The sequence below is a fragment of the Labrus bergylta genome, chromosome 4 (assembly GCF_963930695.1).
Source record: "Labrus bergylta chromosome 4, fLabBer1.1, whole genome shotgun sequence".
Lineage (NCBI taxonomy): Eukaryota > Metazoa > Chordata > Actinopteri > Labriformes > Labridae > Labrus > Labrus bergylta.
In genome coordinates this window covers 18594474-18617149 of record NC_089198.1, presented here as the reverse complement: position 1 = coordinate 18617149, position 22676 = coordinate 18594474, and the positions used below count along the sequence as shown (strand labels likewise).

Here is a 22676-nt window from a genome sequence, read left to right as displayed (position 1 = left end):
TGCTCAGTGCCACTCCTGTTTTCCTACTGTGACTGGGTAATGACATAATCAATTGGCTTTATGGGCTGCCAAATCATCACATGTGACCTTTAACAGGAGACCTTAAGCAAATATTTAATAAAACATTGTCACAGGGCAGCAATTAAATATAACACCTGAAAGCAATAAGCCTCGTTTATGTCCCGAATTACGATCGGGTCGTGATCCATACGAATTTCCTCAGGCTTTGTATTCCTCGTCTTTGCATTGCAGCTCTAAAATGTGCAAGAATTACAAGCTCTTATTATGCTGAGACATCACTTCAAACCTACATGATGGCTTGGCACAGTGAGGACCATATGCAACACGTGAGAGAACAATGATTTTCGACAAAGATGATGCAGATACAACATGAAACTTGCAGCAGAAACAAAGAGCAGTTCATGTCCACACATGTCCAGGTCGATGCCAAACACACCCGGGGTAGAAATAATGCACCATCGCGTTTGGTGGCAGTAATAAAAATGCGCACACGCTCGGTATACCTGTTCATCCACTCCAACCCCCCCCCAGTCTCCTTCGACACTTAAATCATCTCCCAGTCCCACCATTTGGCTCACTCACCGCACCAGATGGCCAGGTAGGGAGGCGGAGGCAGGTGCCAGTCGCCAGCTCGCTCTCTCCGGTCGCTCTTGTCCCTCTCAGTAGAGAAACGGGGTCTGATGGATAGCACGGCTCTCGGTATCCAAAGCCTCAGAGAAATAACAGCAGCTCCTCAGCCGCACCTCACCTGTCTCTTCCCTCAGCGGTCCCTGCGCGCCGCCGTAGCATCACCGTTTAGCGAGCGCGTCCAAAATGCCCAGTCAACTACAAAACGTTGTTTTCTTTCCCATTTGGAAAGAGAGGGAGTCTGCAGAGTAAACGGTCACCTATGATCCAAAATGCGGTTTCTTGCAGCCTCAAAATCCCAAATTCTGCAATTGCGCACTAAGTCTTCTGTCGGGGGTACCGGCCGGCTGTCTGTCTGCTTTTGGCCAAACTATGGACCTGAGATTAGTAGTCAGCAAAAATGTGAAATCCTCCCCTTCAAAATTTACAGTGTCGAGGTGAAATGTCCAAACGCAGAGCAGTCACTGTGACAGCAGGGGCCCATAATTCACAGCCCCTGATACCCAGTCCTGCAGTGGATCAATGATGAATGGAGGATCTCTCTCTCTCTCTCTCTCTTTCTCTCTCTCGCTCTTTCTCTCTCTCTCTCTCTCTCTCTCTCTCTCTCTCTCTCTCACACACACATACACACACACACGTTCTGTGTAATCATTATGGAAATAGGTGTTAGACAAAGCTGTTCAGACAGTATTAAACAATAGGAAACAATAAGTCTAACTAAATAAATAAATAAATACATTCATTTGAACTAATCAGTCTTTTTGCAAGGTTGCAAAGAGAAGTGACACCAACGTGTATGTTAGAAACAGTGAACAGAAATGGGTTTCATTTAAATTCGGTTTCAAAATGCCTATAAAATGCTGGACCAGTTGTTCCTTGGAAACAAATCATACATACATAGAAATACAAATGCCACTTATTTATTTCGGAACTTTTTTGTAATGCTTTAGCAAAGGGTTAATAGCCTACAGTTCCCATGTTAATTGATGTTCCAGTTACGTTAGTAACTGTATTTTTTGTGTGTGGTTTTACTTAATATTTGATACTCTTATTCTTCTAAATTAGTAGGCCTAGTGGTGCGTCACTGTATTTGATTATTTCACGGTAATAATAACACAAAATATGACTTTGCATTCAAATCTAAAAAACCTTCTTAAATTAGATTTATTTTACAGAACGCTGTAAAAACGACCAAGCTGTATATAAAGGAGCACTACTAAACTACCTTTAAGGTTCTAACATTAAACTAATTGTTAACACGTAGACTAATGCTTAAAAATGCTGAATTTAGCCCATATTATATTAAGTGTTTCATATAGGCTAATTCATTTTTGTGCGTATATTTCTAAGTTGAAGACATTTTTTTATGGGCATGCAGCAAAGATGGAAACAAAGCATTTTGCACAATGTAGAGAGATCAATTGAGAGATTACCAGAACAATTTGAACTTTAAAGAAGGCTACTCATTTTTGCTGTTGCTGCCAAAAAAAAAAAAACGTATTAGAATTAATTTTGCAAATGATTTCGTATTTTAAATAAAGGACTTGTATTTTTTTTTAGAAGGATCCAAACATGTGTTCCAACATTTTGCTCAGGCTTTTAAAGATGACCCTAACCCTAAGACTGAAGTGAATCAATTAAAATTAATTTATATGGCCTTATGCTGTTTTTTTTGTTCTGATTCAGATAAATGTTTTCGATAATTTGTATTATTTTCTATGACATATTAAATCAAGAGATTTTAAAATGAAGCCATCGGAAGACATATTTTTGTAAAGAATTACATTTATTGACAACAATCCTTTTGTCTTGACTGAGAAAACTGAGCTTTGTGGGGACAAAACTGTAAAAATGTTTTGAGTCGTCATAGTTTAAATTACTACACATACCTGTAAACATTTTTGTGACATTTCATTAAACAATAAATTAAATATGGATAAATAATATTAACGCAATTGTAATAAAGTTTTTAGAAACGAACCATCTCCTACGTCACTTCCGGGTTTAGACGGGCAGTAGTAGAAAAAAGAATCTGGTTGCAATGAATTTCAGCTAGCTAGCCAACGACAAATGTCATTGCATATGAGTAAATACATAAATGTCAAGGCGGAAGAAGGTTTTTCGAAGTCTTGTGCTGCATCTTTGTATTTGTATGAGCACACCAGCCTGCCTGCCGACCTACTGTGAATCGGTAAGTAGCTAGCTTACAGGCTAGCTCGCTAGCCGCCGCCGCTAGCGGCTTTCCTTGCTAACAACCAGTGATTATATTTTTTGACTGCTAGCTTCCATTTGGCTATTCACTGAGTTTTGAATTGCTTAAAGGACATGATCGATTCTCTGTTCTGGAAATTGCATGTATGCATGGTTAACATCCTGCACCTGCTATGTGCCCACATCACTGGCTAACATTAGAGGTTAATATTTAACCATGTAGCAACATTAGCATATCAGTCTCTCTGCGGCCGTGAGAGGATGTGTTTTAATCAAGATCACACCAGGACATCTGACTCACATCATCCCGCTGTGAGATTTAGCAGCCTTGGTATAAATACATAAACTTTATCTTTAATAAGCTGTAGTTGGTGTGTTAACAATATGACAATAACACAATACTTTCTAACCCTTATGTTCCTCACACATGTTTATTTTGAATATCAGAATTCTCTACCTCAATTTTTGTTCTTTCAGGTTACTTTAAACTTTTTGCCCAATGTATGTGTGTTTATTTTTAATTAACTGGACCTGTTTGTTTTATCTTCTCAATGCTACTGTCATGTACAAACAGCCACACTCAAGCACCAGGCCTTCATGCATTTTACACATGTTTATCATCTTCATTATGTTGCCACATGATGTCAAGCAATGTCAATATGTTATCATTTCTTGTATTAAGATCCAGCTGGCTCAGTGACTAGAACAAGAAACCTTGGCTCCTTTGTGTGCCAATTCATTTCAAGAGCCAGGGATTTCTAAATCCAGGTACGTTTTTTTTAAAATTATATTGGAGTAGGGTTTCTTCCAGAAGTTGTTAACGCAGGTTTTAAACACCATATCTTATGTTTTATGTCTTCCTATGTCTCTTCCAACCTCTGAAATATGTGGTTTCTTTTGTGTGCCAGTTTTGCAACAATTCTCTCTGATTCTGTACCACAAAGCAAAAGAGGATGAGACAGAGGTGGAAGACGTATGAATCCTGCTGGTCCTGACCCAACCACAAATCAATTTTGTGACTAGATGACAATAAAAAAAACAGATAAATCTAATATGCTGCTTTTGATGAGTGGTGTAGTTTTAGTGCTAATTTTTGCTTAAATCTTAGAAAATCTTATTTCATATTTTTTTTAAATTTAATGATCTCTTCCAATAACAGTGGAGATGTATTATAAGGCATTTCTAAAAACTGCTAATACACGACTGATGGAAACCCTGCAGTGAATCAATACTGAAAGATTAAGTTTCCTGCATACTGTCCTCATACTGTTTTTCCAACTAATTGCTTTGTCTCCCATGTTATTTTTGACCAGAAGATGAACGGTCTGTCTATAAGAGAGCTATGCTGCCTATTCTGCTGCCCTCCTTGCCCCAGCCGCATTGCAGCCAAGCTGGCTTTCCTCCCTCCAGAGCCAACCTACGCCCTTCTCCCTGACCCAGATCCAAGCTCTGGAGCTGGAGCTGCCTCAGGGTCCAGCTCCGCTCTGCCCTCTCTCGGAGCCCCAGGACTGCGCTCCCGGCTAAGCACTAGTAGTGGAAGTGACAGGGGAGGCGGAGGTGGTGGTGGTGGTGGTGTAGGGGGAGGTGGCGGAGGAGGTGGTGGTGGAGGAGGTGGTGGAGGAGGTGGCACTGCAGGTGGCACTGCCAGCGCCAGCGGTAGTAGCGGTGGAAATGAGCCCAGGTGGAAGCTTCACCTCACAGAGAGAGCAGAGTTCCAGTATTCACAGAGAGAGCTGGATGTAACGGACGTGTTCCTAACTAGATCTAGCCGAGGGAACAGGGTTGGGTGCATGTACATTCGCTGTGCCCCTAATGCAAGGTAAGACACATATCACCCCCTGAACACCATCCCCACACACTTATTCTGCCTGCGCACACAACCCTCTAACTCTAGGTTTTGATTGTTCTTAATAAAGGGCAACTCTTCTTTCTTTTGTTGGAAACCAAATGCTTACGTATTTTTTATTAGTCATTCAATTCTATCACGTTATTTTATTAGGTTCAGAATAGTTCCTGCTTAGTCTCAGACTGCTGTTTAACTTTGTTGTTCTTCTTCTTTCTGTCTCCTAGGTTTACAGTGTTGTTTTCCCATGGCAATGCAGTAGACCTTGGCCAAATGAGTAGCTTCTACATCGGCTTAGGCACCCGCATCAACTGCAACATTTTTTCCTACGATTACTCAGGCTACGGTGTTAGCACTGGCAAGCCCTCTGAGAAAAATCTGTATGCTGACATTGATGCTGCCTGGCACGCCCTGCGCTCTCGGTAAGCAGATAGAAACAGTCTGGTCCCATCACACAGTGTCCAAAAATAAACAATAAACAAACACCAAATGCCAATTTGAGCATCTTTGGTATTAAGAAGTGACAGTCACTAACATCGAGGTCCAGTTACTTCGAGTAAAAATAACATTTGGTTGGCAAAGTTATACACAACCTGTGTCCCTACTGACCACATTACCCTCCTTTTGACCATCAACCAGTCGAATCAAAGCACAGCAATGGCTCTGTATCAAACAGGCTGATGATTGGCTGTTACACTGTGCTCTGCAAGAAGTGGCAGCATCTAAAATATAATGAACAATCCTCTCTTTTGTCTGCTGCCAGCTTGTGTAAAGAACCTAGTGTTGGCAGAAACTTAGACTCCCAGGTGGTGTCGGGAATTTTTGAAGGCTTCTAAAAAATGTATAACTTGTATAAAGAAATAGTGATGCAACCAATCGCCCTCCGGGGACAAATAAAGTTGAAGTTGAGTTGATGTTGAAAAGATCTGAATGTACTTGCATAATCCAGATTTTTTCTTTGCAAGACTTAACCAATGATATAGATCTTCTTCAAAGCATCTGTTGGTTTGAATAAATGAACTGTATTATTAACATAAAAACCAGGGGTAGTTGTTCTGGTGTGTTGGACTGTACAGCGTACCCAACCATGTTAATGTAAGGACATATGCACACTTTATACATTGCATCAATCCTTAGGCACATCTTGTCTTGCAAACTGAAATGGAATGAATTGTAATGGTCTGATCGGAAATCTGTGTGTGTTGTCTCAGGTACGGCATCAGCCCAGAGAATATCATCCTGTATGGACAGAGCATTGGCACAGTGCCCACAGTCGACTTGGCGTCTCGGTTTGAGTGCGCTGCTGTGGTCCTCCACTCTCCTCTCACCTCTGGAATGAGAGTGGCCTTCCCCGACACTAAGAAAACGTACTGCTTTGATGCCTTCCCCAAGTAAGTTTTTCTCAACACAGATTATTATGTGGTGGCATTTAAAAAAATAATAATTATGTTTCTTTTCTTAAAGTATGAAGTGACATAACTCTCAGAAGATATTTTTATATTCAGTTATTCACACCATTCTAAACTTCAAAGTAGCTGTGAAAGGAAGAAAACTGATGCTGTGTTTCCTTGAGTTTAGTCAGTAACATCAAATTTGAATGGGGACAAATTATAACTGTTATTGAAAGTACTGGTATGTAAATAATAACGGAACTTCTCTGCCCATTCTTGTCGTATAATCAATTTCCTCTGCTGTTACCCGATGTTTCCAAGCTAAAATAATATTTTTGTTGCTACACTGAATCATTATGACACATCTGTCTCTGATCCTGTGGAAGTTGTATACACTTATTGTAATTCCCTGTGCACTAAAGTCTGGTTAATGAAGAAGACTATATAATTTAATTTTTTTTCATTTTTTAACCATTAGTTTATTTTATATATATACCCATCTATTTAGACATTACACTCTGCGGTTATACAATAACATTTTGGGCAATAATTATTGGCTTAATGGCTTTGCAAAATATTATTGTTCGGTTATTCCCATTACTTGAGACCTTGTTTTCTTCGCATGAGATAATGTACTTTAAAGGGATATTTCACCTGTTGAAACATGAATCTGTATTGACATTGGGTCATACATGTAGTAGAAATATAAATAAATAAATAAATCAACAGCAGCCGCTGCAGCCGAGGCATAACACCCGCCTGTTGGCAGCAGCTGCCTCGCTGCTATACTGCGGTTCGTAGAGATAGCCACAAACATTCGACTCGAGCACAAGGCCTTCAAAATCCTCTTCATCCATATCAGTTTGAAGTTGAAACATACTTTTTTCGCCATTGTCGGTTCCTATCAGCTTTCTCCATAGAGCCTGTTAGCATAGCTTCCAAGCAATATGGTGGACGTTAAGTTTCGTTTCTGGGAGTGAGGTCCCACCCACTGATCTGTGATAGGTCTGTAGCTTCAGTGGTCGAAAATATGAGGAACTAATGATGTAGATTCACTCCCCGTTAACCACAACAGCCGCTGATGATGCAAAATTACGATTTTTGCATCATCGGAGGCTCCTTGTCAGACTTAAAAATACAAAGATATCCCGTCTCAGGGGAAAATGAGGGCGGGATGCACGACCATTCAAAAATACTACCAGGTTTCTAATTATACAAAGCTTTATACAAATGGGTGAAGAATACGTTTAATTATTCAGGTAAACATAACTCATCAATATAAAGTATAATTAAGTATTTCTGAACTGATTCTGATCATTTGGTTATTAAAGAGGGTATAGATGGTTTTCTTAGAAAATGTACAATTTCATTTGGATTTAGTCATATTTTGATCATACAGATGGTTGGAAACGTTACAAGTATCTGAATGTATGCAAATAAAACTTGTCCCCATTAGAATCCATATGAATGGATGAATAACTGTATACACTGTATGTGCTGTTGTTGAAGCAACTCTAGTTGCTTCATAAAATAAGAAACCACAAACCTTTCATGACCTTTTAGAGTTTCACTGATTATGACAAATGGTCGGTGATACTCAAAGACAGATTTGATGTGAAGTCACCTTCATAATTCTCAAACATTTTGGACTCTGTATATTTTCATAGTCATTACTGATTAAAAGATAAACCTGTTTCCTGGATTGTCTTACAATTACCTGTTCAGTACATTAACACCCTACTTCATTGTTCTTCCAGTATTGAGAAAGTGTCGAAGATCCCTTCACCGGTGCTCATCATCCACGGTACAGAGGACGAGGTGATCGACTTCTCGCACGGCCTCGCCCTGTTTGAGCGCTGCCCCAAGGCCGTGGAGCCCCTCTGGGTGGAGGGAGCAGGTCACAACGACATTGAGCTTTACAGTCAGTACCTGGAGAGGCTACGGCGCTTCATTAACCAGGACCTGGCTGCACAGCACGCCTGAGAAACAAACAACAGCCTCTCTGTTTGTATGAATGACAGTGTGACTGAGTGAATGTGATGTCAGCATGTGTGATTGTTAAGGGTGAGAAATCTACCTAAACAAATGTGTGATTTTTATTTTTTATTTTTTTTCTGTCACATCTGTTTGTCTTTGAAGCGGAACACCTTAAGGTTACTTTTTAACACAACATATGTTAAAATAATTAACGGTTAAAGGTGAGACCACTTTTTAATAAGTAACCCGCTGCATCCATCTGTGCAGCGGTTTGTTGTAAAACACTAAAACAAAAACTGAGATTTAGGTTTTTAACAGGGGAACATTATGAATCACAGCTTTACAATGTGACACAGTAGGCATCAACATTACTCTGTCTGTTAAAGGCACACAGATGTCATTTTAAAGTATGATATGTTGGTGAATATGAGCCGTAGATGTAATTGTTAAGTGTGTACTCATATCTCCATGGACACCTGAATAATGTGTGAGAGTGCATGTTTGTATGTGTGTGAACTAGGCAGTGCTGAAAGAAATGAAGGACATCCTGAAGACTTGGACGGATGAAAGTGAAGGAGGCTTATGAAGACTTCTCAATACTTAACCCCCACCCCACCCCAATGCGCGTGTTTGAATGAAGAATACCTCCGCAGCTCGACCAGTTCTCTCTCTCCGGTGGACTAACACTGGTCAAGCAGGTGCACCCTACTCCCTTTTCCCCCCTCCGCCTCATGTTTACCTGTTAATGGTTATTCATCTGACTACCAGGGCATTTCCCTTACTGTCGTCCAGCTAACACTACCCTACTTTACTTGTGTGGTTTGGGGGTCCATCTCCTTCCCTTTACTGTCAGTTATCGTGGAAACACAAGGACTGGTCTGGAAATCTGTCACAGCTTGAATATTTTTAGATATCTTATACTTTCCCTCAGTTTTGACTCTGATGAGATCATAGAGTGGCCAGCTTACACTTCATTATCTGGCCGTGCTGCAAGTTTAGTTTTTTACAGTCCGCAGTATTGCAACTGCAACTTACAGGGAATAACTTTAATTTTGTCTTGATTGCTTTTTCCCTCCTAGTCCTCCTACTGTATATGATCATAAACGATAGTGTCGTAGTGCAAGGGAAACTTGGGGGGCCACATTCTGTTTGTGTTGATGACGACTCTTGAGCTTTAATAGAACAGCTGTGTAGGTTTACTTTGTTATTCTCATGTCAAATTTGATCCGCTCACTCCAGTGTGAAGCCTGTAGACCCTTAAGAATTTACTGATGTGTGATGTTTATTGATTGGGAATAATTCGGATTTAAAGGAGTAGTTCAAAAATGTGGTAAAATGCTAGTGAGGTGAGTGTAAGTTGAGAAGATTTATACCACTCTTCATCTGTAGCCAGGGACTGTATGGAGACAAGAAGTAGGAACAAGTCTACAGCAAACCATGTGTAACTTTTACAAATCAATTTTTGTATACATTGAACAAAAATGATTCTAAATGTAGAGGTGCAGGTAGGTTGATTTGTTACCTTTGTACAGACAGGTGTCCTTTTTTTCCAGTGTTTCCAGCCTTTATACAAAGTCAAGCTAGCCTGTGCACTGCAGCTTGTAATATTCAGCTCATAGACATAAGAGTGGTATCATTCTTCTTGTGTTACCTTCAGCGAAAGAGTCTACTAAGCGTTTCCTAAAGTTCTAACTATTCCTTTAAGTTCCTAGAGTGAGGCTGTTGAGATGGTTTATGAATAATTTGTAGTCTTTATTGGCAATTTTCCCCTTTCATAGTGATATTCATTGGCTCGATTTGGAGGCTGTTAAGGGAATAAGGTGACAAATAAGCTGTTCAGTTGACCAAAGTAGGAAATCTATTCAGAATAATCCCTCACTTCAACTCTTCATGAGATTGATTAACCTGTGGTCTTACAGCACAGTTTTTTTCTTTGAACAAGTGTTGTTCCAGTAGCGCTCATTACCCAGTTTAGTCCATCTCCTCATGCACATTTCCCCCCCAATGTTTTTGTCTTATTGTAATTAGTCTGAACGTGTTTGTTGTAGTGTTGGGCCATGGATTGTGTGTTTCAGAACCTGGCGTGTTGACGTTATGACTAGCAAAGTGTGATTCAGATCCGGTGCCAGGACGAGACGTCATGCCTCCTCGCTCTGTTTAACCTCAGTGGCCCTAAATGTACAGGAAGCTCTCTTATGGGTGGCAGCACGCTCCATGTGTGACACAAGCCATATTTGAGCCTCTCACTGTTGGTGTGGTGCAGGTTCCACCACACGCACCTTTGCACATCATCACACACACACACACACACACACACACACACACACACACACACACACACACACACTCAAACACTATTCACACATGCATACACACACATTACAAGTACTGTAGTTTACAGTGCATTTACACATTTTATATATATATATCAGATCAAGCATGACAAAAGCAGGTCTTAAGTTCAGCACTATTGTACAAAGCATCCAAAGTGTAATAAGGGTTTAAAATGTAAGTTTGTGTGTCTTCATTACTATTGACTTGTCTTCTACAGGCCAGCATCAAAGATACTAACATCAAGATTGATTATGTAACAAGCACTCTGTAGACCTGAGAAGTACAGGATCAAGAAAGCGAAAACATTTCATGTTCCAGGAGATCCATCAGTTACAGTGACAGTGGCTGCATTTTTTTTTTTTTTAAGGGAACATGTGCTGAACTCTCACTGATGTGATTACTCCATTTTGGGAGTACAGAATGGTCTCGGGCGTGGAATAGTCACTGAACACCACTCGCTCTCTTTTGTCCTTTGAGCAGGGAATCTCTCAGTTGTCATTCTGTACTTCGTATCTCTGATATAAATAATGGATATCTGTTACCATCTTGAAGCAGAGCTCTGAGCCGTTACAAGAATCAGTGAGTTTAACGCTGCTCTCTGACAGTAGGCCTCAGTTTCTCTCTGACAAGTCGTGTTTTCAGGGAAACCACAGGATCCACCTTTTCATTCATGGGGTTCCAAGGAAGGCGGTGGATAATCGCCGTTTTTAATGATGCACCACTGAAGTTAACGTTTGTTGTATCCTCTGGCCCTGAATGTTTATTGATGGGGGTGGGGGGAGGGGGGGTCGAACAGTGAAAACTGTATGCATGTCTATCGTGTTTTTGCAGAGCAGCAAGTGATTGGGGCGGGATGTTATATCTATTATGTATTCTATGTGAGGGTAAAGCTGAAATCATGGCATCGGAAGATTGAAGCGCTTTTTAAAAAAACAGGACGTTTATTCACATTTTTTAAATTGCTGATACTAACTGATGTAATGTTGAGTTTTGTGCTAGAGTTTGAGTGGGGCAGTGTTCAGTGGGTGGGTGGGCAGGGGGGAGCTAGATAATATTAGTGGGCTGTTTATATGGTTACTGTACTTACCTATTCTATTCTTTGTATTATGATTTGTAATTTTATGTTGCTTTTTTTGAACTGAGAAGATGATGTAATGAAATTAATTCATGAGACTGAATCTTGACCTTTTTATTGACAACAAAATAATAAAAAGATCACTTATGTACAAAAATGTCGTTTTCTTTTTCGATTTGATTGTACACAGGGCATTAGTTAATAAACATGTATAATATCTGGTATTGATAGAACAGTTTGTATTTTTGTACATAGTAATTTCAAACTTCTTTGATTGACTTTGATAGGCTGGAATTGATGTGTTTATTGTTGTACAGTTAAAACAATCCTTGAGACATTTCAGACCTGGTAAATGTATGAGAACAAGTTTATCTAATAGCTTGATACACTAAAGAAAACTTTGTAAAAACACCAGAATGTTTCTGTCACAATGTAATACATACAGTCGCTCATGCGTCCCCATGTTTTGTGACACCAAGTTAGAAGTCATTTTCATGCACAGATTCCAGAAACTATACAACCATACAAATCACAGCCATAGAAATCAGTTGCTAAATGTTTATGAACACAAGTTTACAGTTTTACAAAAAACTGCATTTTTCTTCTTAACATTATACTAATTTTTAAAGGAGCTATATGTAAGTTTTTACATGTATAAATCGTTTTTTATCTCCCATTAATGTTCACTGTCTGTCTGTGTTGCCTGTATAAAAAGTTTCCCCGGGTAGTATTTTCCGAGAAAGCTCCAGGAAGTGACATCTTATGCATGTTCTCAACGTCCTCCTCACTCCGCTCCACTTACAGAGATCAACAGTACAAACTCATCACACACTCCCGCTACAGCCAGAGGCCGCCTTCCACACACTTCTATCCGCCCTAGGAGCTCTCAAAGGCGGACAAACTCTTCACACACTCCTGCTCTCAGCCAGTGCCTGCAGAGACTGTCGTTTGTAGGATGGAGAATGAATACAGACACACAGACTTTCACTTTCCTCCTCTGTAAACATTGTGCCGGTAAATATCCAGTGTTGTGTACGTACGAGCACGCGAGGGAGAGCGAGCAACAGGTTACAGGTGCAGTTCACCTAACGTCCATGCGGTATCGCTTCAAACGCAGTATTTTTGAAAGTTACATAGAGCCCCTTTAAAAAAGAAAAAAGTCTTTCGAGGTGACATTCTGCCTGTAAAAGTTATGTTAAAGGACTGACTGCCCCCTGCTGGCTGAATGTTGTCAATAACAGTAAGATAAAGTATCACTAAATAATAAGTAATTCACTAAAACAACATGAACCATTATTTTACAATGTACATTTGATTATTAATCAAGAAACAGAAAAAGGTGCTTTTTCACCTTGTTAAAATCAACTGTGATGATCACATTTTGCAGGTCAGCCCAGAAACGTCTGCTAGCTGAGCTCAGCTGTTCACACGGCCAGGAAACAAACCTGGCTTCAGCACGCTGCCTCCATATGGCTCTTTGCTGGAGAAATGGCTTCCTTTCTTTGACCTGTCAGCAGAAAATGATTGCACTCCGGACAGAAATAGTGTGGTGCTTCTCCGCCAAAGCAGTCACTCATCCATGTAGTTCACCACGTGTGTCCGTGTTCACACATCCAGAAAGCACCTTAATGCTGATCTACATCCACTGTAGACATGACGCTAATAAAAGATTGGAGATCCTATTTGTGAACTAAACTGTGCATTTCTTTGGAGGAAACAAAGAAATGCACAGTAGTTCCATAGGGGAACTGTTTATCACTGCCTCTGCTGGCTAGTTTTCCTGGTACCTGTAGAAGTCAAGGGGAGGGTAGTGGTGGAAGAAAAGTTGTATAAATTATAAATTTGTAAAATAGGCGTCCTGAAAAATACATGTCCGTCCATAAAATGTAATTTAAGTCAAATTACAAAAGTGTTCTCAGAATAATGTACTTAAAGATCAGAGAAAATACTTATAACCCAGAAGTGATTATTAATGTGTTATTAATAAGCACAATTAAAGAGTACCTTTAAATATCTCACAGAATTGATTTTTCACAATGCATATAGCATCTATAACTGTTGCATTACCGACACCTCCTTGGTTGTAACCGTTAACCATGAAATGTATTAACAATCCTATCCCTTTTAATATCACTGTTCTTTCTATATTTAACATGGTTTTGTCGAACAATGTGGGAAAAACATGGTGAGAAATGGGTGTTGTGACACATGAGTAAAACAGTTGGGATTTCCTGAGGATGGAAGTTTCTTCTCTGAGATTGTGAACTGTTTGTTATAGTGATTTTTACATTTTCTATTTTCATGTTTCTTTTTTTCTCCGTCATGACGCTCTTGATGTCTTGTGTGAAGCACTTTGAGTTGCCTTGCTGTTGAAATGAATAAACGTGCCTTGCCTATAACTCAAACACTTCTTACTGAGTTTCAGCAATTCCTTCCCTTAGTGTTATTTCCAACTCCTTTCCCCGTAATGTCCACAACATGATCTTTCTGGAAGCATCCAACCCCATTTTAATGTACTCAGACTTTCCCTTTATGTCCACTGATCAACCTATGACCATGGCAATAAAAAAAAACAATAATACTATACTTTGATACTTCAATCAGTTCTAGTCTTTCCACTCTCCTCTTCCTTCTGTACAGTCATTTCAAAGCTATGCATCATATTTCATCTGTTAACCATGTTATTATCTGTACAATCTGAACATGTCAAGTATGCACAGCTCTTAAATGAGTGAAGTAAAAGGAGTAAAAATAGAAGTTATGTATTCTAATAAAAGTCCCCACTACATTCATTGTCATTGATTCAATATTTTTTATCATCATTAATGCTGTGTAAGTTCTGCATGGATCAAAGCATCATCTCTACATTTATAAAACACATAGGTGTGACTGGTGGAATGTTATCACTTATCTTTTGTCACATTGTTGAGTTCGTAAACCTGCAGAACGACTGTGTTCATGTCTAAGCTCACGTGCAAGTGATGGTTTTAAAAAGTCACCAAAACCGGTTTAAGCCATGTCTGGTGTTTTTCTCTGCCGTCCCGTAAATCACTTCCTCCTCTTTCATCTGCTCACAGGCTCCCTTTTCAGATTCTTCATGTTTTTTTTGGCACTACTCACTGTCTCTTGTGTAGAGCCCACTCTGTCAGGTCTCCCAAGGTGTTCAGCTGCTCCTCCAGAGCAATGATCCTCATCCCGATGTACCCCGATGCCACCAGCAGCAATGTCATGCTGAAAAAACACAAACACAAACAAAAGCATGAATACCTTTGGTCTGCTGTCAGACACGACATCACTTCTCTCTAATGTGAAAGTACATTTCTGCAGAATGGATCAAAGATTGAGCTGAGACAAGAACATACCGTACAGCCAAAACAATATAAGATATCAGTAAATAGTATCTGTGTGGAGCCTGAGAGAACATTGCGTGATCACATTTCTAAAACCACATCTCAAGGTTTCATTTCTCTCAAGCCAATAACTTATCATGACAAAACATTTACCACTAGAGGCAAAATTTATAGAAAAGACTGTTTTTAATAGGCCATTAAAAACAGTTCTCTCTGAGAATCCAAACTTTACCAATAAAGACGTCCTCGTGCTATTTAACATCTATGTTACACTTTTAAAGGCGTCAACTCACAAAGTCTTCCATAATTCAGGTCTTACACAGCAGTATTGTACAGAATTGTAGCAAGAATTAAAGTATGAAGCTGGTTGAGGTGAAGTTTATTTTTGACTTTATACGGTTGGGCAGTTTTAACTTCTAACATTATATTCTGTAAAATGCCTTGGTTTTGGATGTGAGATTTAAATCTGAAAAGTAGCAACCTTAATAAATGTAGTAAAGTATAAACACGTGGTACTTACTTACTAGAGTAGTATGAAAGGATACTTAAGTACAGTCCTTTGGTTAGTTTAATCCACGGGAGGAAACTCGTGATACTTACAGCATAAAGTAGATGTAGAAGAGACTCCTGAGGTTCTTCATTTCACTGACGAAGAGGAACGGTACAACTCTCTCCATGATCCTCCAAATCCATGGCCCAGCTGGTACATACAAAGTTCTGTCAGTATTTTTAAAGCCTTTCTCTATTATATCGTGTAACAGTATCAGAAAGTAATGCTAGCTACGTAGTTGGATGCTGATGTTAGCTGGTGGTACCTAACAGTAGCAGTGAATACAATATGGTGTTTTAACTTGAAATATGGAGCACTATCACTTCAGATTTGTTTGTATTTCAAGTTGTTGATCAATCGGGGAGGAGTAAATTGAATGGATTGGTTAGATTTTGCTGGGTTTTACAACTTGCAACTCAAAATTAGAGTCCAACATAATGACAGCGTTTGAACTTCATGAGAGTAACGTCGGGTGAATCTTTGAGAGTACAGTGAAAGGTATGTGCATCTATTCGTAAGCTCTTCACACACCTTTGTTGTCTGCGTCTGTTGAGCTGCTTTGATGTGTGAAGTTGGAACTGGTTGGACCTAGAAAATCACAAAAACACATTTTACACCTTGCAAATAATGGTGTTGTTAAAATACTCATTTAAAATGTTCAGTGCTCTCAATACAATTCCATCTCAGACAATCTGAAGTCCTTATTGAAATAAACATTACACTGAAGTCTAACAACTGTCAGTAATATTATCCCATTAAACCCTTCTCTTCCATCTTTTCCTCACCTTCACCGGACATCTGCAAAACGCTGTTTTTAAGATGAATGCTGTTCTGTCTGCTCAGATCATGATCTGTGACGTCCTCCAAGCTGGAAACACTGGAGGCCTATAAACAAGGACAGTGACACTGAAGGTTAGAGTCATCACGTCTTATGCACCCATTTTAGCCCCCTGCATGAGCTGCAGCAAACCTACAATGTCAGGCTCAACTTCATTCTCTGCAGAGGAGTGATGAGGGCTGCTGTTTGCACTCCCCTCCTGTATAAGAAAAAACACAAATTCACAGGTTAAGACCGAGAAGGGATTTCTATTTCTTTCTTTCTTTGTGTACAGCTGGATTCATCAGACACCCACCTTAGCATATGAACAGATGTTGTGAAGGAGTTTGTAACACAGCTCACGGTTTCTCAAAGACACAAATGAGAACTGAGGGAGACATAAAAAGGAGAAGAAAGGGATAATACTGGAACAACAAAATGCATATGTCTATGCTCATTGTTAAGAAAGCACACTTTAAGTCTCGGCTTGACAAAGAGTCAGTATAACTACAGGAATTTGAAAGGCAGTTTGACTTCATCTTTTCGTTTATTGAATAAAAAGAATCTAAAATCCAATGTTGAATAGGGATGTGTAATTTCATACAATACAACCGTTAATTTAAGCTAAGCTAAACTAAGCTTACTTGCACTGTCCAGTCATGGAAATCAATTTTATGAATACAAAAGATATAAAAACTCAGACAAAGCCTGAAAAATATTACGATTCAAAATAAAAGAAATGTGTAAAAAGAGTGGCCCTGCACATGAATGCACACACGTCACATCTCTTCGTCTCATCCTGAGCCTTTAATAAGGCTCCTGTTAGGGAGTTATTCTGGTTCAACAACAACAGAATAGGATGTCTGTTTAGAGGAGCGTTAACATTAACAATTCCCTTTAGGTGTAATCCATGTTATTGCCGCACAAACTCCCAAGAGGTTTTACTGTGTCACTGAAACCCTTTAGATCCTGATTTTGTACCCATTCAAGTGTGAAAATAGAGTAGTTCTGCGTCCTATCAAAATTTTAGTTGTACGATTACAATGGAACATATTGCCAAGATTAGGTCGAGTTAAATATCTGGACATGACACATTTTGTCAGGGAACTTCTTAAAATGACATCATACAAAGCAATCCACAAATAAAGTACAGCAAATAATAGAACAAAGACCAGAGAGAACTAAATACAGAATGTTTTTTAGAGTGTAGTCTGACCTTCTTTCCATCCGTCGTCTTTATTGACAACATGGATAAAGCCGAGTTATACTTCCTCACCTCCTGGACACTGCATCCAGAAATCGCCACCTGAAGAATGTTGACAAAATACTTTTTTCTGTTCTCACAGCCTTCAAGAGGACTCTATAGTCATATTACATTTTCCTCTGAAAGTGACCTGAAAGGTGGATAATCAAAGTGAAGAGGCAGCTTTTTATTTGTATTCTCTCTCCTACAAAATGTTCCTCTGTGAAGTCCGCCTTTGATATAGAGTTAAAAAGCCTGAACGCTTGAGATGAATTTGAATTCCCAGGAAAGGCTAAATGACTGTTGATTCCTCTCTAAAACAAGTGAGGTCAAAAGTCTTTTATGCCAAGATTACTACAAAATTAGAAACATATTACCTTAATTGGTGAATGGTTTCAAATACATAGAACACCAACAAAGTGCTACCACTATGATAACATTTTATTGTTAAATAAAATGCTCAGATGTATTTTGCATTACTCAAAAGCATCTGTTAAATACATTAACTGCAGAATAAAGTTTCACGCCCACATGTGTCTTAGAGTGTTACCTTGGTTTCTTTGAGCAGCACGGAGGAGTGAAAACACACATGGTGATCAGAAATATAGAGTTTTCCATGATACGGCACCTCCTTCTGCATGGCACAGGTGAATGCTACAATAGATTTACACACGCACAAAATAACATGCATCATTTATAGCTGCAACAGAGACATTCATATAAATACATGAATATATACAGTATAAGCCAGACTTCTGTCAGACAGAAATTCTAAAAAATGTCATTGTGACTTTCTCTCTGCTCACCATGTGTCAGATTCTCGAGCTCTGGAATATCTGGAAACAGTTTGCGAAAGTTTTTGTTGTGCTTCTTGAAGCTCTGTTGAGGGAAAACGGTGAATTGTTTAAAAGTTCACGTGTGTGTTGACCAGAAGCAGGTCTGGTGTTTGTTTGTTTATTACAATATTACTTACATAACTGATGTTTAGGCCACTTGGAGGCACCAGAAACAGGTTGTTAAAGCAACACTCGCTCACCTGTTTCCAAATGTAAACTGTACCAAAACCACACGTTTGTGCAGTTGTGTTTGTTAAGCGGCCGTATTTTTCAGTATCTTTAAGATCTGCTTTTGGTGCCTACCGACTCAAGGAGAAAATATCTTGGTCTTATATATAGCATCAAAATGCCCCACAAAGCTGGCCCTCTGTCTGCTGTGTGGTTCTGAGAGAGTAGTCCTACTTTAGGCTTTACTTAATGAATAACAGATTATTTCTAAAGTCGAAGACAAAGCTGTGCTTTGAAAGGCAGTTCATGAAAGAACTGACTCTAAACTTCAAATAACAACATTTTAGGCTTCAGAATTGAATTATTAATACAACATATACATACAAACACTTTCTGATTGAAATGACTGAAGCCTACTTGTTGCCTAGCAGCTGTACATGTACACATCCAGTCATGGCAGAGCCACATAATGACTCATGTGGAGTTGTGTTTCTGACCACCTCATTCATGTAGAATTTTGGTCTCAAATATTTAGCTGCTAAATGCTCCTCTGTGTATTACAGTGACATTTTAGTGTTCTTTCACTGAAAGCAGTTGCCTGCTGCAGCAAAATATAGAAATAGGCAATAGGCCTACTGGAGTAGCAGATCATAAGAACTAGCTGAGAGACACAATAAAGCTAGCATCATTGACTTAAATGGGGCTACTGATTCATCATTTTAATTCCCCCCCCCCCCCCCCCCCCCGTCACACTGATAGTCTACAATATTATCACACAAGTAAAAGGTGTGTTTCCTTTTAAATACAGGATGAAAGAAAACAGGAAGGAGCTGAATGATGTGAGATGCATTTACATTATTGTTGATGAGACCATCTGGTAGCTCCTCTGCTATGGTCTGCTCCCTGAGGCTGTTATTTACTTCCTGGGTCTCCAGCCGGCCCTCAACCAGGCTATGTCTAGATTTTTTACTACCTGATATGCTGCCACCTCCCTTAGCGCCAAGCAGTCCTGCTTCATGTGCCAAGCTGTCCCAAGAGAGGAGGAGATAAATGTCAGAGTGATGAAGCAGCAAACAGGTCAACTGATATATGACAACATCCAGTAAAGCGATGTAATGAGGACACAAGAAGGCTATACTGTCTAAGTTAGTAAAAGTGTTGGATTGCAGAAGAAAACAACTCCTGTGTATGGAGTCAGATCAGTCTCAATATTCACAAATGCACACAGAAGGATTCACAACTGTATTTCAATGCACACACAAATATTTTTCATTCTATATAAATGTAAAACAAATCCACAAATAAAAAATTAAGATTCACAAATGTATTTCTGATTCACACAAGAATATTTATAGTTTTGTATATATGTAATAGAAATCCGCAAATATATAATATACATACAGTTGCAGGAGAAAGTTCCTAGTTTTCTGCATAAATTGGCCATAAAATGTGTTCTGATCTTCATCTAAGTCTCAACAATAGACAAACACAGTCTGCTTAAACTATTACCACACAAACAGTTATATGTTTTCATGTTTTTATTGAACACAACATGTAAACATTCACAGTGCAGGGTGGAAAAAGTATGTGAACCCTTGGATTTAATAACTGGTTGACCCTCCTTTGGCAGCAATAACCTCAACCAAACGTTTCCTGTATTTGCAGATCAGACCTGCACAACGGTCAGGAGGAATTTTGGACCATTCCTCTTTACAAAACTTTTTACAGTTCAGAAATATTCTCGGGATGTCTGGTGTGAACCGCTCTCTTGAGGTCATGCCACGGCATCTCTATCGGGCTGAGGTCAGGACTCTGACTGGGCCACTCCAGAAGGCGTATTTTCTTCTGTTGAAGACATTCTGTTGTTGACTTACATCTGAGAGTCTTTTGTAACCCTTTCCAGCTTTATGCAAGTCAACAATTCTTAATCGTAGGTCTTCTGAGAGCTCTTTTGTGCGAGGCATGGTTCACATCAGGCAATGCTTCTTGAGAATATCAAACTCAAAACTGGAGGGCAGGGCAGCTTTAACCAACACCTCCAATCTCGTCTCATTGATTGGACTGCAGGTTGGCTGACTCCTGACTCCTGACTCCTTTAGCTCTTGGAGAAGTCATTTGCCAAGGGGTTCACATACTTTTTCCACCCTGCACTGTGAATGTTTACATGTCGTGTTCAACAAAAACATGAAAACATATAATTGTTTGTGTGGTATTAGTTTAAGCAGACTGTGTTTGTCTATTGTTGAGACTTAGATGAAGATCAGAAGACATTTTATGACCAATTTAATCAGAAAACTAGGAAATTCCAAAGGGTTCACATACTTTCTCCTGCAACTGTATATATTTTAAAAACACATTTGTATCTTGTTACATTTATATACAAACTGTTTGTCATTTGTGAACCTCACTGCATTTGTGTGTGGGACTTTTGAGACTCCCCTGCTGTGGTTAGATTCACAAATGCATTTTTTTTCAGCAGGGAAATGTCTGTAGCTAATCAGATGTCTCCTTCCTATTCAGCCAATCACAGTTGCGTGGATTCAAGGGTATGTTTTAATATTTACAGTCTATATAGTTTTAATGTGATCACGTTACATCTGCGCAGACAGCGATTAACTTCGATTAGTTCACATTTTTAAACCAGCAGCTACAAACACTCTTGACTTAACAAGTAGACTACATTGCGCACACCTGCTGCTGGTTGTACTGTCAACCAGCAATAAAAAAAAAATATCAATTTCTAGTTTCAACAACATCTTGTCATTGATATAAAATGTAGACATAACGATAGGAAAATATAAAATGAGAGGAAAAGTCATGTGTTTACTCACTCAGAACTGTCCAGTGAGAATCTTCTGTTAATGCTCATGATGGAAATAAACACTTCGAGCTCATATAGGTACGCACACTTTCAGACATGCAGAGCAAAATTGCATCTGGTTTGAGCTTTCCCCTCTTATTAAAACACCTTTCATATAATCATAAGTCTTCTTTTTCCTGAGTTACTCTGAAGTAGCCAGAGGCAGGTGAGAACCAAAGGCAAGGACCGCCTACATAATGGATTGGCTCGTATTGTTAAATTAGCCAATCAGGTTTGAGAGGCGGGACGAAATACAACCAATCATTGAAAGCAGTTGGAAAAGGCTTCTGCTCCTCATGACAACAGTTGCTATGGGTGGCTCCAGCTACAGTGCCCTGAACTTTTGACACACGTCACTTGGACACACAGTACTTGTAGCCTACTTGTAGCCTATACTTTTAGGGCACAGTCACACTGGCCATCCGTACCGTGCCCAAGCACGCTTCAACGCTAAAGTCCAGTTCGTTTGACCAGTGTGACCGCTCCGTATCGTGCTCAGGCTCGGTACACTTCCTTGGCTTTGGCACACTTCGGAGAGGTGTGCTTCTGCACGGTACACTTCATGCACGAGCACAAGCACGCGGGTAAACAACGCTGACAGCCTTCATTGTGGAGAAGTCCAGAGTTTCATGGCTGTATCTGACTGAAATGACACAATATAAGCCTCAAAGCTGTCATGTTCTCTGAGTTGTTCTCCGATGTGCGGGCGTCCGCGCGGACTCGGCCGCGCATGTATTTTATTTATTTATTTATTTATTTATTGCTGTGTCTGGTTAAAATGGCTTAAAATAAGCTGTAAAGTCAGTAAAGTAGCTGTCATGCTCTCTGTTTTTCTCTGATGTACAGACGCGGACTCGACTGCGCGTCTCTCTCTCTCTCTCTCTCTCTCTCTCTCTCTCTCTCGCTCTCTCTCTCTCTCTCTCTCTCTCTCTCCCTCGCTCTCTCTCTCTCTCGTCCGCCTGTTTGTAAACTGAGCTTCATAACATAAAGCGTGCATGTGTTGTATTACGACGTTATGTACAAGAGGTAATCGTGCTTAGGTACGGATAGACCTGTGTAGTGTGACCGTGCCGGCCAGTGTGGGAATGGCGCAGCACGGTATAGATGACCGCCCTTAGGGCGCGGTCACACTGGGGACCCTCATCCCATTATCTACATCCCCTCTACAACTATAGTAACCTGACACTAAACCTAGGGTACAAAAACTCAAAATGATTTAGCCCTATTGAACCACCAAGTTTGGATTATCAATAAACCTTTCAAGGGACCATCAAAAAGTGACCGTCTTCACTTTCCAAAAGGTTCTTGACTCAGTAAGAAACCTATAAGTAGGTTTTCACAGATTCATGTTTGAGAATACTCACACACATGTA

The 22676-nt window shown here is 39.7% G+C and overlaps 3 protein-coding genes across 4 annotated transcripts in view; 1 reads left to right on the top strand and 2 right to left on the bottom strand.

The window, feature by feature from the left end:
• LOC109984046 (semaphorin-6B) overlaps positions 1-1189 on the bottom strand; it is a 33791-nt gene extending 32602 nt beyond the window's left edge. Inside the window, exon 1 of the mRNA XM_020634046.2 lies at positions 604-1189. The gene's annotated coding sequence lies outside the window, so the exon portion shown is untranslated. The remainder of the gene's footprint in view (positions 1-603) is intronic.
• A 1453-nt stretch (positions 1190-2642) lies between these two features.
• On the top strand, positions 2643-10425 carry LOC109984065 (alpha/beta hydrolase domain-containing protein 17A). 2 transcript variants are annotated; one of them, XM_020634077.3, is made up of 6 exons: positions 2643-2839; positions 3542-3627; positions 4176-4678; positions 4930-5124; positions 5914-6093; positions 7851-10425. In XM_020634077.3, the coding sequence occupies exons 3-6, from the start codon at positions 4176-4178 to the stop codon at positions 8074-8076; spliced, it is 1104 nt and encodes a 367-aa protein (XP_020489733.2). In that variant the 5' UTR covers positions 2643-2839; positions 3542-3627; the 3' UTR covers positions 8077-10425. The 2 variants fall into 2 exon arrangements, with proteins under 2 accessions (XP_020489733.2, XP_020489732.2); XM_020634076.3 differs by having other exon boundaries at positions 4173-4678.
• Positions 10426-11578: 1153 nt separating this feature from the next.
• On the bottom strand, positions 11579-21455 carry LOC109984091 (GRAM domain-containing protein 2B-like). The gene is made up of 12 exons (XM_020634106.3): positions 21275-21455; positions 19298-19469; positions 18246-18318; positions 17990-18093; positions 17413-17502; positions 16513-16584; positions 16354-16416; positions 16165-16264; positions 15911-15967; positions 15430-15529; positions 14600-14710; positions 11579-13266 (listed from the first exon to the last, which is right to left on the bottom strand). Exons 1-12 carry the CDS (start codon positions 21310-21312, stop codon positions 13251-13253), a joined length of 996 nt encoding a protein of 331 aa, XP_020489762.2. The 5' UTR covers positions 21313-21455; the 3' UTR covers positions 11579-13250.
• Between the last annotated feature and the right edge of the window lie 1221 nt (positions 21456-22676).

What these genes read in the sequence shown, in the direction of transcription:
- LOC109984091 (XM_020634106.3), bottom strand. Translation starts at nt 21,312, where the DNA reads ATGAGCATTAACAGAAGATTCTCACTGGACAGTTCTGA. An exon ending in TGCTGCTCAAAGAAACCAAG is followed by an intron (nt 17,503 to 17,989) that starts GTAACACTCTAA and finishes AACATTCTTCAG; the next exon opens with GTGGCGATTTCTGGATGCAG. An exon ending in TTTGCAGATGTCCGGTGAAG is followed by an intron (nt 15,968 to 16,164) that starts GTGAGGAAAAGA and finishes GTGATTTTCTAG; the next exon opens with GTCCAACCAGTTCCAACTTC.
- LOC109984065 (XM_020634077.3), top strand. Translation starts at nt 4,176, where the DNA reads ATGAACGGTCTGTCTATAAGAGAGCTATGCTGCCTATTCTGCTGCCCT. An exon ending in CGCTGTGCCCCTAATGCAAG is followed by an intron (nt 4,679 to 4,929) that starts GTAAGACACATA and finishes TCTGTCTCCTAG; the next exon opens with GTTTACAGTGTTGTTTTCCC. An exon ending in TGCTTTGATGCCTTCCCCAA is followed by an intron (nt 6,094 to 7,850) that starts GTAAGTTTTTCT and finishes TTGTTCTTCCAG; the next exon opens with TATTGAGAAAGTGTCGAAGA.